Genomic DNA, 16801 nt, shown 5'->3' with positions numbered 1-16801 from the left:
TTGAATAAAGAGGTGGATGAACCTTAAGGTTGGTGGTTTGAATCCTGGTTCCTGTGATTGAATGATTTACAGCTGAGTCAGTTTTTAGTAGGTTATTGGCATATTTAAAGTAGTTATAGTTTATAATTAATATTTTAGTTATAAACCACAGCACAGTGCTTATGGTAAAATAAACAGAATAGCTGATAAAGTTAAAAGAATTATGTTCTTAATAATTATAAAACTGAGCTCCTTATTTGTGCCTATGCCAGTCCTATCCCAAAGGCGCGGGAAAGTCTTGGTTCACTCTCTTCATCTGCAAATTCCTTAGTCACAAATATTTTGACCAGGCGCAGACTTTGGAACTTGCCACAGAGGAGCTTACCAACTACCTCAGTGACTTCAGCCAGGGTGATGGACACACCCACCTCTGAGGCCCCAGGCTCTGCTTCCTCTGAAGAAGGAGTGTCGCTGGGGTTGAGGAGATCCTTGAAATATTCCTTTCACTGTCCAACAATGTCCCCTGTCGAGGTCAGCAGCTCCAAACCTCCACTATAACCAGTGTTGGCAGGGCTGCAGCACGCTTGGCCTGCTGATACCCATCATCTGCTTCAGGAGTGCCACAAGCCAACCACTCCCTCTTAATTCAGCTTGACAGCATCCCTTACTTCTGGTGTCCAACACCAGGTTCGGGGGTTGCCACCACACCAGGCACCAGAGCCCTTACGTCCACAGCTTCTAACTGCCGCATCAACGATGGGGGCTGAGAACATGTGCCATACGGACTAAATGTCCTCAACCTCCCTCAGCACCAGCTCTCCGGGACGAGGGAGTTGAAGACCCCTCTGGCACAGGGTTCTGCCAGACGTTCCCAACAGATACGTTTGGTTCTGCCGAGTCTGTCTAGCTTTCTCTTCCGCCACTGGGGGGAATTTCAACACATGGCAGCTTAGCTGGGGAGCCATAAGCTAGCCCACTTCAGCCCGCTGCAACTTACCACCAGGCGCTAGCCTGTGCGCCCCATCCCCAAACCTTGCTCCAGGTTTGGGCCCTGCTGAAGCCAATCCAGGTGACGTAGTCCTTGCTTCTTATTTCTCATAATTGGCTTGTGAACTGCTCTTCATCAGGCCCGTCACCTAGGACTTGTTTGCCTTGGGAGACCCTACTAGGGGCTTTAAGCCCCCAACAACATACGTCCTAGGGTCATTCAGGCACGAAAACCCCCCCACCACTATAAGGCAGCAATTTGAGGAGGGGGGTAATGGGGCCTTGTCCATTTTAATCCTATACTATAGTAGCAAATCACATTTAATTTGAATTTGAATTACATTTTGTCTGTCTGCTGATGTTTGCTTACGAACATCAAATTAGTTACTAAACAAACTGCAACTGATCAATAACGTTAGTCAGTTACTCAGTCAGACTTCCAGAGACTAGTTTGCAGCACACATGTGGTGCTCCTGCAATGTAGTGACTGGCCGGTGACTTGCAGCACATTTACTTTCTTTATTAATAGTTTCGCTTGGTAAGGCTGATTACTTTATAATTAAATTTCATTGCATCTCATTGAAATAGACACATTTATTTGTATAGTTTTAATATTTTTTCCTTGGCTTTATTTGATCTCTTTCTTTGCACCTCACTTGTAAGTTGCTTTAAAAAAGAAACATCTGCAAAATGTATTAAATGTAAATGTAGTTGGTTTGCAGCTAGAATCATTGCGTTTCTGATTTTGGAGTTTCTTCTCTCTATACTGTGCATTTTCATATCAACACATTTCTGCAGCACTGCTGCCAGCATCGTACTGTTTATCTACAGGACAATCTTTTACAGTGCAGGTGTGAACACAGCTGGTAATAGTGTGGAGTATTCAGTGCAAGTAATTGGACCTTTGCAAGTTTCCTAGTCAATCTGCACAGTGCAACACCAGAAAGTAGAGGAGATATTGACTGATTGGATTGTGCTTCTCTCCTTCAGGAAACCTAAGTTGTTCTAATCATATGACTTGTTCTTTTGATGCCTGTAAACAAAACATTTCTCCTATGTACTTTTCGTGTAACGCTGTTGTTGCAAGCTTTACACAGCGACCAGCCTCCCAAACTGACTATTTCTCCAAGTGGTAATGTCCACCGCTGGATTTTCTCCTGCTGTGTGGTGCATCTGTGAATCCACACAATGTCTGGACTAGACTCCAGACATTATCCAAAGTGAATATGTGAAAACAGCATTTGGCTTAACACAGACCTATGGTGCTGAGAATATTGTCTATGTATGATGTAATTCTGCCTTTGCTAGTCTTAGCAAAACATCTCTGGTCCAGAATACTTGATTGTAACCTTCAATCACCAGCAGGTTTCTAAGGTTCTCTGTTACCTGTTCCTCACTCCAGACTCAAAACTAAAGGAGACTGTGCTGTTGAACTTGTGGCTTGTAAACTCTGGAATTCTCTCCTGTTGGTCTTATGATCTGTGAACTCTGTGGAACTTTTAGAAGCAGCTCATAACACATCTGTTTTGACTGTTATTTGAGTAGTGACAGTGATTGCCAATACCCTATTACCCCATTATTTTTTCACATGAACTCAAGGATGAACTGAAGAGATTTGGTGGTTAAACATCTGACTTTATTGTCATTCAGTATGCAACAAGTGTACACAGAACAAAATTTCATTGCCAGGACACGACACAGAATGAAGTACAGTTATTTAGAAATATCAAATATTTATAGCAGCAGCAGCATTAATAGACACACATGGACAAAATTGTTGGTACCCCTCTGTTAGAAAGAAAAACCCATAAAGGTCACTGAAATAACTTGAAACTAGTAGTAGTGAGTGAGTGTTGATTCTAACATCACAGTAGTACTAAAAATGAACTCCTGAAAATCAGATATTGCTTTTGAGTTGCGGTTCAACGGGTGTTTTTTAAAAAACAAATAATTGTACCCCTACAAAAGATGTAAAATGATTTGACCATAGGGACATGTTGAACTAACGTGTGTCCTGTAATTAGCTTCACAGATGTCTTCAAACTTGTAATCAGTCAGTCTGACTATTTAAACAGTAAAAAGTGGTCACTGTGCTGTTTGGTATCATGGTGTGTAACATGGACCACAGAAAACTAAAAAGATGGTCTCAGGAGATTAGAAAAAAACATAGACAACATGTTAAAGGTAAAAGCTGTAAGACCATTTCCAAGCAGCTTGATGTTCCTGTGACTACAGTTGCACATATTATTCAGAAGCATCTGCTTATACATATGAGACAAAACTCACATCAGTTCTATGCTCACAGATGCAAAAATGAAGCATACAAAGAAAAGTACACTGTACCTACTGTGAAACACGGAGGAGGCTTGGTTATGTTCTGGAGCTGCTTTGCTTTATCCAGCAGAGGGTTTCTTAAATCTGTTTCTTCTTCTGTTTCATTAGTTTTTAACTCTTGTCTTGACACGTCTGTATCAAGTGATCTGTGTAGTTATTAGTAGTGCAAAAAAAAAAAAAAAGACTGAATAATGAAACATGATATCCACTGGATACCACCTCACTTGTAAGTCAGTTTGGATAAAGTTGTCTGCCAAATGACTTCATGTAAGATGTTCAAGGCAGCTGCCACTTACACCAGTCACACCTTACCTCTTACCTATGGTTGATTATACATAGACTAAAGCAGCCTAAAGCAGTAGGAGCCTGTTGCCTGCAGCATCTAACCCAGCATGCTGCTTCTGGTTGTGCTATTCCACTCTGTAATTTTAAAATTGATCTGTGAACAAATTATCCAGAATGTGTGCACATCTGGGCAAAATACACATCAGACCAGTTGTATTTAAGAATATCACGCCTAACTGCTCAAATCTGCTAACTTCACAATAAAACCAATGGAATGTGCAGCAACAACAGCAGGAAATGTTCAGTTTGCACGAGCAGTAACACAGCTACAGCTGAAAGCAATCAGTCAACAGTAAAACAAGGATATGTGAAAGAACAAACAGGAGCACAACAGTGAAACTAAACTCCAATGCCCTGAGGTTTAGACACAAATGAACAGTTTCCAGGGTTTCCAGAGTCTCCACAGCTTTGGGTCACATTAGGAGGAAGAGTCTAACACAGGCTTGTCGCGATCATAGCGGGTCACAGCGAAATGATCCCCTGCTGTGAAGCTGTAGTGGAAAAACATGTCCCAGCTTGGCTCAGCACAGCGTGACTGAAACAAACCAACATGGACCCCTGGAAAAACCCTAACAGGATAGTTGTAAAATGATTCTATATGATGTGCATTCATCAACATTCAGGAACTTTGTGGGCTTTCCAATAGCTGTACTCTGACTCGTCAGAAATGTATTCTGTTTGGATGCCTTTCTGATTTTGCTATGGTTGATTCTCTGCTCATGAATCAGTCCTTACATGAGAATCTGTCCAAACTAGAATAGTGATAATGTTTCCCATGTTCACTAACACGTGATGTAATGGGGGTTTTGTGCGTGATGGTGTCAGCTACAGAGCTTCCTGCTGAGGAATACCAGGAAATGGGGGAGTCAGTCTGGAGCAGAACAAGTAAACACGTGTTTGGTTCTTTGAAAGTCGTCCTCTGGGTGATGACAGAACACTGATAAATCACTCTTAAATAGTTTACTTCACTGGGATTTGGGAAACATAGAGTCATATTAAGAAGATTAGTCACTACTGCTGACTGATCCTGTCTGATAAAAAGTGTTGATAAAGGAACGAGCCCATGTCTGAAATAGCTCATAGTTGTTTTTTTTATTTAATAACCAGTGTGTGAGGCTTGAATGTGGTTTAAGACCTTTCCATTCTTATCAGTTTGCTAAAATAGGCTTTTCCTTCAAAGCAGAGCTACAGGCTCTGCACACTGTGATAAGAGCCAAGACAAAATAAAACACAAGCTCCATTTAATTATAAAAAAAAACAAACAAACAAACAAAAACAACTGGGAGATTAAAAAAAACAAACAAAAGATCAACATTTAAGTTTTTATTTTCTGGTCCGATACATAACTTAGAAGACAGCACCTTATGTTTGAACCCATCCTTTATTCAAACAAGCAATTGTGAAGCTGAGAGAGGATGGAAAATCGAATGAGTCTTTGCACAAACATTGGCTATAGCCAGTACAACCAAGAAGTCCTGAAGAAGGAACGGTCACTGTGCTGTTTGGTATCACGGTGTGTACCACACTCAACATATTATTCAGAAGTTTAAGGTGCATGGGACTGTAGCCAACATCCCAGGATGTGGCCATAAGAGGAAAATTGATGACAAAATGAAGAGACAGAAAATACAAATGGTGACTAAAGAACCCAGCACAACTTCCAAAGAGATGAAAGAGGTGAAATCCAAGTTCAAGTTACATCCGAGTCAGATCACACCATCAGTCACTGTTTAAACCAAAGTGGACTTAATAGAAGAGCGAGGAGGACTCGGTTATGTTCTGGGCTTCTTTGCTGCATCTGACACAGGGTGTGTGAATCTGTGTGTTGACTGTTAAGACATTCTGGAGAGAAATGTGCTGCCTAGTGTCCTAAAGCTTGGTCTCAGTCGCAGGTCATGGGTCTTCCAACAGGATAATGACCCAAAACACACAGCTAAAAATACCCAAGAATGGATAAGAGCAAAACATTCTGAAGTTTTCTTTCTATGAGCCCTGATCTAAACGTCTGATTTTCACGACTTAATTCTGTGTGAATTTTTTATTTATTATTTATTATTTAGTCATTTTCAAGTTATTTCAGTGACCTTTGTGTCAAGCTGTTTCAATACTTTAGAAGGGGAGTGTCTGCTGTATACTGCAAAACATACAGTGCTGGCCAGTGTCAGACACAAGTCACGGGTCCTCCAGCAGGATAATGACCCATGGCACAACTGAAAGCATCAACAAAGCTAAAAGCTAAAACACTGGACTGTTCTGAAGTGGTCTTCATCTGAATCCTACCTAACATCTGGAAAGATCTAAAACATCTCTTCAAACGTGACACAGCTGCAACTGTTTGTACAAGAAAACTGGGTCAGTCTACCTGTTGGCAGGATGTAGAGGTCTTACTGTGAGCTACAGAAATCACAGGAAATAATAGAATCAAGGAAGTGAACACGAAAAGTACACATGTAGGAGTGCTACTAATCTACTCGTATAAATCACTCAGTACTTCTCTGAATGTCAAGGTACTGTATACTGTACTGTAAAGCTAGAGGAATAAGTATGTTTTTAACATAACTGAGGAGGTTTTGCAAACTAGTGAGCATTAAAAAATGACATTAGAGCACATTTTGTTCTTCTCAGCCGTTACTAAAAAAACATAATAGCTGTGTTATGAAGTCAGAGGCGAGCAGGTGGGTTAGCTGAGTCATCATAGCTGCAGGTTTGATGATGCAGAAGAACAACAGCATTTGGGATGAAAATTTAGAAAAGCAGCAAATGTTCTGCACCACAACCAGGTGCACAGTGTCCACTCTTGAAATCTGACCCAAACTCTTTCCTCAGGTTCTTCCTGTGATGAATGACATAGATCTAACACACAGTTTTTCACGTGATGAAAACATTCCAAAGGAGTCATTTGTTCATTTTTAGATTTTACTGTTCAATACCTTACAGTCATAGTCTACCTTTAATTGCAGAAACACAATATAAAACATGATTCCAGAGTCCACTTTCTTTCCATTCTAGGACTGCAGATGAACAGGACGCCTGCACTTTCAGTTCTCCAGCATGCCTGTGACGAGGTTACTGCAACTGGTCTCGCAGTTTCGCACTAAGCTCCTGCAGCTCCGTGATGAGCTGATCCACAGCAGCAACACTTTCCTGCAGCTCACTGTGGATCTGACCCGTGGCAATGTCTGTGTGCATTTTCTGGAAGAGAACAGTGAAAATAATGAAAAACAAAATAATGGATCATATTGGTTTTTTACTCTTTAGCAGCAGATGATTTGATTGGTATTTAGTGTTAAATGAGTTATAAATCTGTTCTCTAATAGATTCACAGCGTTAATTTGACCAAATATGTCAGACTCGGACTTGCACAGAGATTTTAGACTACAGTAACGATGCAAAAGAAAGCAGAAACAATAGAAACAACAGACCTGTTAGTGCTCTCTGCTGGTTAAACTATGTAACACTTTCTTAATGACCTCCATCATGCACAACACACCAATATGCAGTTGTTCTGTAACATTTGTTCTTCAACATTTTACTACTTTCTATTGATTTAGCAATTTGTTTTCTGAAGAGCATTTCAACTTCACAGAAGCGTCATCCATTCAGTACTACATTCATTGACGAGTGCAGAACATCTTCATCCAGAATTAGATGACACAGAATATTTATACGTTTGTGCTTTTTTTTAAATGCTGCTTCTCTTTCTTTCTTTTTCCCTTCCTTTCTTCTGAACACACTTTTGGCAAGTGTGTTGTTCTGGAAACTGGAAGAACTTTGCTATCTCCTCTTTGAGTGGTGGACCGTACCTTAGCTTTGGTAGCCAGACTCCGGAGGCTAAGGCGGGTGGAGGAGAGCATCTGAAGAGCCTCTGGTAGAGTAGTCTTCCTCCTACTGCAGGTGATGGTCACTGAGAGACAGGGATTCAGAACAAAACATTCAATATGTTGACATGGTACACCTGAATGCACTATACTGTACTTCGTAAATAACATTAGTACAATTGTCAAACATTTCCGATTTCTCTCTTCGACTGCCCTCATTAAAAAATAAGAAAGACTGCTGACTCCAATACTGCTATTAATGCCATTTTATGCACTGATGAACCACAACATTAACACCAGCTGTGGTTTTGACATTTTGTGCCTCCATCTTTTAGTATTTCTGCAAAAGTTGAATCTTTAAATTCTTGGCAGTAACCAGGTTTGAGTCAGTTGGGGACCTGTGCTGCACGACCGACCCCTTGTCTTCTCCACTGTTTCCTTAAACAAACGTTTTTCAAAATTGAATTAATAAAACTTTTACAAGTCTTTACATATTTTTTTTTTACTTTTTTCATGTTAGCTAACAGATCAAGACATGCACTACAGTAAGACCAGAAGTCACCAGAGTGCACATTTCTAGATGATTAAACCAGGTTTTCTACTTCTAAAGTGGGTTTGAAGAAGCAACTGAACTTAATAACCACATCTAGGATTAGAAATTCCAGCTTTACTCTTTTGATCCTGCACAGCACATTCAGCATAATCTTTCATCGTGTCATCGTGTGTGTTGAACACAGAACCCCCACCTGCGGGGGAGGGGGGGGGTCCTAGTAGATTGTGTAATCAGGGTGGAGGTTAAGATACTGACAACAATTATTGGATTTTTGTAAATGTCTACAACCGTGCAGCACAGTGCCATAATACTGACAGAGTTGGAGTAAACCTGCTCGGCAAGGAGTCCGTTTTCTTTTGACACTGATCAATTTTCATACTACAACAGGCAGACCAGTGACCCCTGCAACTCTCCCTCTACTGTCTGTGAAACAAGTCGCACGAGTCAAGATGGCAGAAAGAGAGCAGCTACAGAAGAGGAAGAAGCTATTCTAATGTTTGGAAACAATTTGGATTCAAAGAAGCAGGAGTGGATCACACTACGTCGCAGCCGATTTCAATTTCAATACGAAATGTCTCCTCTTGGCCATAGGTTAGTAGGAATCCTTCATACAGATCATTTGTGATGTGATGATTTAATTGCATGTGATTTTAAAAACAGCAATAACAATACAAAAAATTTGAGGCCAAAAAAATATTCAAATATCTAACATGCTAACCTTTTACTGTTATTTTATTATCATTTATATTATCATCACTTGAACAATTGTTGGATGGTTTCTTAGTCTGTCTTAAGAAATGAGACTTTGATGAGGGTTGCAATGATTATATTGTTGATACTAAATATTATTTATTACAATCTTACAGAATGCAATGAAGGATCATAGGATCGACAATCGTGCAATGGGGGTCTGCAAGAAGCTTGTCAGTAACTTTTCCTATACTTGGAGGAATAAAAAGGGAACTTGCAAAGGCACAGAGGCAGCTGAAGCTACATATGGATCAAGGCAGGCCATGATAGACATAAATGAGAGGTCCTCCTCTGCAACAGGGACCTGTAGACATAGACACTGCTTGCTGAAGTGGTGGAGGCACATCTCAGAGGCTCTACCCACGCCTGTCCAACCTGGCAAGGAAGTATCTTTGTTTTCCAGTCACAAGTTCTTCCTCAGAGAGTCTTTAGCACTGGCAGAAATATTGTCTCCGTCCAGCGTTTATCACTGAAACCAGATTATGTGAATAGGCTGTTTCTGTCTTAAAACCTTTAGGGTTAGATGTGTAACCCCATCAGCATTTAGCACATTTTGATCTAATTTATTTATTATTTCATCTGATATTTGTATTTTATTTGATTTATTACCTCTTTTTAAGAGATTGTGGAAATGCACTACACTGTTGATCTTTTTTGAGTAAATTTTTTATTGCTATTGATACATTTGAATATATTATCTATTTTTTGTTTTAAGGAGAATTCTTTGTGTTTGTTCAATAAATGCAATACATTTCCGAAGTCAATGAGTAATTGCGTATAATAATCATGATTTCAGTAATGTCCAAAATAATTGTTATTGGGATATATTGTATAAGTGAGCAGCCCTAAAAGTGGGTAATGTAGCCTCAAGCTGCACTAAATTAATATTAGACACTTATAAGGCCAAGGTTACAAGCTCTGAACTCAACTAAGGATGTTAAATATCTCAGCAGCTCACATAACAAGGCCTTAGAGATTAAGAAGCCAGTACGCTGATCCCCTATAGAAGCCTGTGATATCTCAGTTTTCTATCTAACCCACAGCAATGAGTGTGATACTTATCCTCTGTAATAAGTTCAAGAATCAGAGTTTAAAACAATCTTGCTTGGAGGGTCTTTTCTATAAAAGTAAAAACAGTTTAGTGTAAATAAAGACAGACCAACCTCAACACTTTTGTTGATCAACAAGCTGACACATTAATATGTATGATGTGTACCAGTCTGCTTAGAGAAGTAATCGTACCTTCTCATGCTCCTGTACTTATCACAGTACCCAAAGATGCTAAGATCAACATTGATTTAAAAAGAATGCTGCTGCATGTCAACACTGTGTTTACCATCAAAAGACAAACTGCTTAGAGAAGAGGAATCACTGGAATCATTGGGATCTGTGTTAAGTGTGTGCGCTTGCACCTAGAATGTGAGGTCAATCAAAAAGGTCATTTCATACAGACAGCATGAGAGGAGGAGGGTGAGTTAAGAGCTGTATGACAGACAAAGCAAACATGTGACCAACCCGCTACTGTACATTGCTATTGCTCTCAAGTTTACATCTGGGCCACGTGTGTTGTTGAACTTGAAAACACCTGGAGATTGCAGAGATTAGCAACTAAGCTGGAATCGGACACAAATCTCCCTTCTTATCCTTCCGGAAGGTCACGCAGTCAAAAATACAAGGCTGTGCTTCACAGGGAGGTTCAGTCACCTGTTCATCATGGGTACTGAATGATGAACAGGTGACACTGCAGAGGCAATAGGTCTGATAAGCAATGCAATGAAACCCTTCATTTAATTGTAAAAAACTCATGAAAATATATTTATTCATCTAATGACATCTAGTGACATTGCTGACGCAAATTAGTTTCCCACCACTCTTTAATCTCTCAATAAATAATAACTGAGAGCTTTAAATGAGGTGGCCACTTACCCTAATCACAAGTATTTCATGTGTTAGAGGACCAGGTTTTAGCAAATTCAGTCTTTAGACCACAATATAATCCTTTTTGAAGAACTACTCTAATACTCATTTTTGAATAACCAAGTAAGGTTCAGGTGAGCACTTTGGGGCCAAGTTACTGTTGTTTAGTCAAACAGGAGTATTCTCAAATGGTTTAGTCGTGATAACAAGGACTGATTTGAAGGATATTAAAAGACCAAGTCTAACGAATTCCTGGAATAAAAGCCCACGATTTCTGGGTGGATTGTAGTTGTGTGTACTGGTGGATTGTGCGCTCACCTTCTCCCATTTTAATGGCTCTTTTCATCACCTCCTTGAAGAGGGCAGGATCATTCTCCCAGCCACCAGCCTGAACCTCACAGTGATGGGCCTTGGACATGAACTGAAGTGCCTGAAAAATTCCCACAGAAACAGCACCATTGTTCTTTGAAATTTACTTTTAAATGAAAAATATATATTTGCAGAATAAGTTCAAAAATGCTGAACTTGTGCCAAGGTTTACTTGCCTGTAGTAATTAGTTAGGTTGGACATGTGAGAGGGATGGGATGCTAGTTTTGCCACTGACCTTTTCGTTGTCCTCTGGGTTGGAGCTGTGGCCGTCGCCATAGAGCAAGGCATACTGCCGCCATATGTCAGAGTTGCTGCTGTGGCGGGAAGTGACTCGACCCAGGAGCTCCTTCAGTTTGGGCTCGAGGTTTGCTGCTTGCTGACCCTGGCTGTCAGTCATGTTTTCTACAACTGCTCTTACTAGAATCTGTAGAATCTGACATGAGAAAATATAAATAAATGCATTAATCTCAGATTTGTACTGAAATATAAATTGTAATGATATCATTTGTAGGGACTTTTTGCCACTTTCAATCTTTACTGTACTTTACTGTTAGTTCACTTTCCCTGATGCTATTTGTGAGACTGCAGCCATCTTAGCATTTTTCCTGCAATAGCCATATATTGTATCTACAGGCAGTGATTACTTCTTTCTATCACGGGCTGAATCTAGAATCGGATTCTTCTGAAGATGTGTATTATCAAAACTAAAAGTGCTAGTCAAAGTCTAATTCTAGAAATAGATACAATTCCAAATATTACAATATTACACTATATGTCTGCACATCACTTCAAATTCTGAAATATATTTTGGATACCCTCTATGTTTAACGTCTTCTTGTCACATTTTCAGCTATGCACATGTCAGGTGACTGTGGGGGCCAATACAAAAAGTTCATATTGAGCTAATATTTCTTGAAGTGGTGGACATCATGGTTTTGAGGTCTGTCAATGAGTGAATGTTCCCTCCATCTGTGCAAAGTTTTCTGTACTTCTGGTTTCCTCACAACCCTAAAGCAGAAGATTCCATCCACAAGCTGAACAATTGTTCTTCTCATCTTTTAATCAATGCTGCTCTTATTTTCTCTAACATACCTTTGTTGCTCAATGTAAATGTCATTTGTCCTTAAATACTGCTGCTGCATTATATTAAAAGCTTAAAAGCTATTAGTTCCTTTACCAATATTATTGCCCTACTAGTGTTGTACTGAGTTGATTTTCAATCTAAGATGTGCTATATACAATTCCTCCACCTCCCACCAGTAACTAATGAACCATCTGTCAGGCTTCTTTGGTGTGCAACTGGGAGACCTTTCACTGCAGGGACAATTAAGATATATCAACTGCAAGGCTACTGAGCAGGCTAACCCTGTAATAAATGTGCGAGACATCCTGCAAAATGCCGCAGAGGAGTTTTGACGGCCACATCCTCCACATGTTCATGCCTCAAAATGCAGGCTGCTTAAAATGGGCTCCTTATTGACATATTAGGGCCTATATCTTTTATGTTCTCCAAAAATTTGGGGGAAAAGGTACTGGTGCAAAGACTAACACAAGCCTTGATCTCACATGGATAATACAGTATCTGCATCTGACGTCAGCTCATTTGATTTGACATTTCCTGCTATGGGAGTGAAATTAAAGCCATAAATAGGACTTTGTTTGATGTATTCTTGTTTGCTGTCCATTACTGACGTGAAAATACAGATTGGAAGGAATAAATTGGATCTGTTTATAGTGTGAAATTTGTTTTCTCTTCCTTTTCACTGCTGAAAAAAAAGGAGAGAACACTGAATTTTGAAAACAGCTAATTTTCAGTGTTTATGCAGGTGTAACCGAAGACATTTAAGGCCTTTTTTTAGACACTAGCCTGTTTTTATTTATTTGTTTGTGTGCAAAGCATTAGACATACTGTATTTACTAAAGGTTTGCATGCACAATAATTATCAATAAAAGAATCTCTCAAAACACTGAATAAAAAATTGCAAACTTGACATCAAACATAAAACATTTTACAAACTAACCCACTAAGGAAGTGCACTGAGGACTGCTTTGAGAAATTAGTTTAAATGAGTAAACTAGCGCATGCTATGGATCTTGTATCTCTGCCTGTATAAATATGCAAAGTGGGGTGTTTTGCCAGAGTGTACAACATACAAAGAGGAAAAAAATGCTAATACATAAACTGAGCACACATACAATGGGATTTGTCGAGCCTGAAAGAGCATCTGTGTTAGATATGTTTGAAAAGCAGGAGAAATTGACGTATGTAATGAGAACATGTTTACCATATTTGGGGTTATGACGGGGAATAAAATTAATTTTCTGTCAAGTTGTGGAACTTTTGGATGAGCTACAGGCTGATCTGGAGCCAGCATAAGAGAGACAGTGCCTGCCAAGCCAAAACTGCATCTCTGCATTTCGTCGTGTCGAGTTCATTCCAGTGTACTGTAGATGTTGCAGCAGTGGCCTCCAAAGTATGTTTGTTGTCCTAATTCCTGAGATCTGCAGGTCATTTGTGACTGTAAGGTCCATTAGCGTACCATGTAGTGACCTATACCCTTTGTCATATTAATTTATTCTGAGGAACAGAGTTCTTTTCTCTAACTTTTTTCTAATTAAGTACTGACTATTACCATGACTATTTGGTACTGACTATTTGGGATCTTAGTGAAAGACAATTTGAATCCAATAGAAGACCTTTATTTTATTTCCATTTGGGTGAAAAAATAAATATATTAATAAAAATTAAAGTTGAGTGTTCACTTTCAATATAAATACATTTACAGATACTTGTTTAACACCATGTCCACAGCATCTCAGCTTATAACAAGGTGCAGATCAACTAAATTTACAGTTTTTAGTGTAGTAAGTCTTATTCGAAATTCTAATTATTTGAACTTCTAATTAATTAATAGATGAAAGTAACCACTCGAGAAAAAAAGGTTACTCCCACACACTCTTGTGTCATTGTGAGGACAGTTGTTGACATAATTCGTAGCCCCCTTTTGTTGCTTAGGCCATGCTAATCTACTCTGTTTAAACTTTTATTTTATCACATGCACTGCATTACCCTAACCATCACAGCTAATTGCCTAAAACCTAGTCTTAACCCTGAAATTGCTCTTAGAACTCCAGGACCAGCTAAAATATGCTCACTCAACAGATTATGTTTTAACCTAAACATAATCTTTATTTTTAAAGACCTATCAATCATATTTAAGATCTACTAAGAGTTTTTAAGGCTTTTTAAGAACCTGCTGATCCTTTTTTTCTTTGTAGAACCCAACAATTGACAAATTAAGAATTATTAATCTCACTCTCTTTCTCAAAGGATTCATTGTATAATGTTTTTGAATGTATGCGTGACTGTAAGGCTTTTGTGTATCCCATTTAACCCCATGTGACACAAAGCTGAGTCATGTGACCCTCAGAACATTTGAAAGTTTATCAGCCAGCCAAAGCACTTTTGTCAACAGTCCTCTACACATTCCATGAGAGATAAATTCATGGTGGTCCCTGCTATGATCTCTCTTATGTTATGGCCCCTACCTCTCACACTCAAGGCTAAAAACAACCACAGGGAACAAAAACTGAATACAGAAAGATTGCTTGGATACACTCCATTTGTATGTGATGTGTTCAGGTGGACAGGTTTGGACAGGTTTCTTGTCTAAGAAACCTCTACTAATACACTGACCTCTCCTCTATCCATTCAAATGCTACCAATGCATGTCATTAACTTTGTGTTTTCTCTCTCCTGTAGTTGTGTTTCCTCCTCTCTGTCTCCCTCTCTCTGTACTTTTCTGCAGGTATCCTCAGCCTAGAGCTGTTATCTCCAGAATCCAGTTCACCTGCCCACTGTCTTTGCTGCTTGTTGTTGTCTTATTGCCTGATCTTTTCTCTCTTCTCTTTGCACTCACCCCAACCGGTCAAGGTAGATGGCCACCCATTGTGAGTCTGGTTCTGGTGGAGGTTTCTTCCTCTAAAGGGAGTTTTTCCTCTTTACTGTTGCCTAAAGCTTGCAAATAAGAAAAATCCCAGGTGTTTCTTTCAGCACTGTAGCCAGGCTGACAAGGAGTCATAACTCTGTCGAGCCTAGTATCCCCTAAACTCTCAGCAGCAATGACTATCATAACTATCATAAATCATAACTATTAGGGAAAAAAAATAGATCAGATCCTCCCTGCAAATGGCATGGATGGACTCGTATGTACAACGGCTAGATTCATTTGCCAGACCTCACTTGTACTTAGACTGATTCTTCTCTGTAGATCATTCTGTTCATAATTGATTTCAGTAATTAATTAATCTAAACCATCAACATGTCTTTTAGATCACATCTCAACTAGACTGCTCAAAGATGTCTAACCTTTGATCAGCCCGTCCATATTAGATCAGATTAATCTATCTTTACTAACAGGTTACATACTTATAGATTTATAAGACTAGAGTCAAATCTCTACTCAAAAAGTCTACTCTGGACTCAGGGGTTTTAGTAAATTATCTTATATTATATCTCTAAAGCATTGATTTCTAATAATTTCATGCTGAATATCTAAGCTGTCATGTGTTTTGTTGATATGTTTGGAATAAAAGGATGCCACATCGTTTAATGGAAATCTACAACCTAACCTACCGACTGTAAGACACCCTGAAAATCAAAGTATTAAAAAAGATGTGGCATGTGGATTAGTCCATTTTGCTGAAATTTAATTCCAGCAACTTAAACATTGCACTCAGCAGTTTGTATGGGCCCTCCCCACATGCTTGTATGTATGCCTGACAATGTCAGGGCATGCTCCTAATGAGACAATAGATGATGCCCAGGGGTATCTCCTCCCAGATCTAGATCTGGGAATCGCCAAGCTCCCTGACAGTCTGAGGTGAAACCTGCCAGTGTCAGATGGACTGAAGCACAATGAAGCATAATGTAAATGTAATAATGCTCTATTGGATTTAGATCAGGAAAGTATGGGGGCCAGTCAATGGTATTAATTCCTTCCTCATCCAGAAACTGCTCTCATACTCTCACGGCTTGAGGCCATGCACCACCCACTGCACCAGCATAGGGTCTGACAATGGCTACATGGATTTCATTCTGATATCTAATGGCATTTAGAATGCTGTTGTCTAGCCTGTAGAGGTCTGTGCGTCCCTCCATGTATATGCCTCCCCAGGCCATCACTGACCCACTACTAAACCGTTCATGCAGAACTTCATGCATGCAGAAGTTTTTTGGAATAGTTTTCTACTGACTCTTTCCAATATTTTCCACTGCAGATAATATCTAAGTATTGTGTCCACCCGAGGGCCCTCACCTTTCTTCTATTATATAATGTACATTTCAAAATCACCCAATCCTTTGTAATTTTACACTGACAAACATTATTGTTGAACTATATGGTAAAACTTACGAAGTCCCTTACCTGGATGTCTTTGTAGTTTTCTCTGAGGTCCATCAGACGGTGGTAGGCCTTAATGGCTTCAGCAAATTCCCCAATGTCAACGCTCACAGTGATGAAGTTGTCCCAGATTTGCCAGTGTTCATAGTTACACTTCAGAGCTTCCTGAAGGGTACAAAAGGCTTTGTGTCTGCCAACGTCAGACATGAAAACAAGAAGAGTTAATGCTGCAATATCTCTGGCAGTGTTCCCTTAATTATCATTTAAATATTTGGTGGTGGACTGCCTGACTGAGAAGATACCACATTTGCAAACACACAGCCATCTATTCCTAAACCCCCACCCT

General features: G+C 39.5%; 1 protein-coding gene across 1 annotated transcript in view; it reads right to left on the bottom strand.

Moving 5' to 3' along the window:
• Window positions 1–5329: 5329 nt before the first annotated feature.
• ttc27 (tetratricopeptide repeat domain 27) overlaps window positions 5330–16801 on the bottom strand; it is a 50857-nt gene continuing 39385 nt past the window's right edge. Inside the window, exons 16-20 of the mRNA XM_026356309.1 lie at window positions 16480–16645; window positions 11289–11486; window positions 11002–11113; window positions 7449–7549; window positions 5330–6837 (exon numbers count right to left, since the gene is read on the bottom strand). Coding sequence (XP_026212094.1) covers window positions 6712–6837; window positions 7449–7549; window positions 11002–11113; window positions 11289–11486; window positions 16480–16645 — 703 coding nt within the window. The 3' untranslated portion in view covers window positions 5330–6711. The remainder of the gene's footprint in view (window positions 6838–7448; window positions 7550–11001; window positions 11114–11288; window positions 11487–16479; window positions 16646–16801) is intronic.

Source organism: Anabas testudineus, chromosome 15, assembly GCF_900324465.2.
Source record: "Anabas testudineus chromosome 15, fAnaTes1.2, whole genome shotgun sequence".
NCBI classification, from domain to species: domain Eukaryota; kingdom Metazoa; phylum Chordata; class Actinopteri; order Anabantiformes; family Anabantidae; genus Anabas; species Anabas testudineus.
Note: the sequence above shows the minus strand (reverse complement) of the source record. Positions and strands in the feature narration are given on the sequence as shown.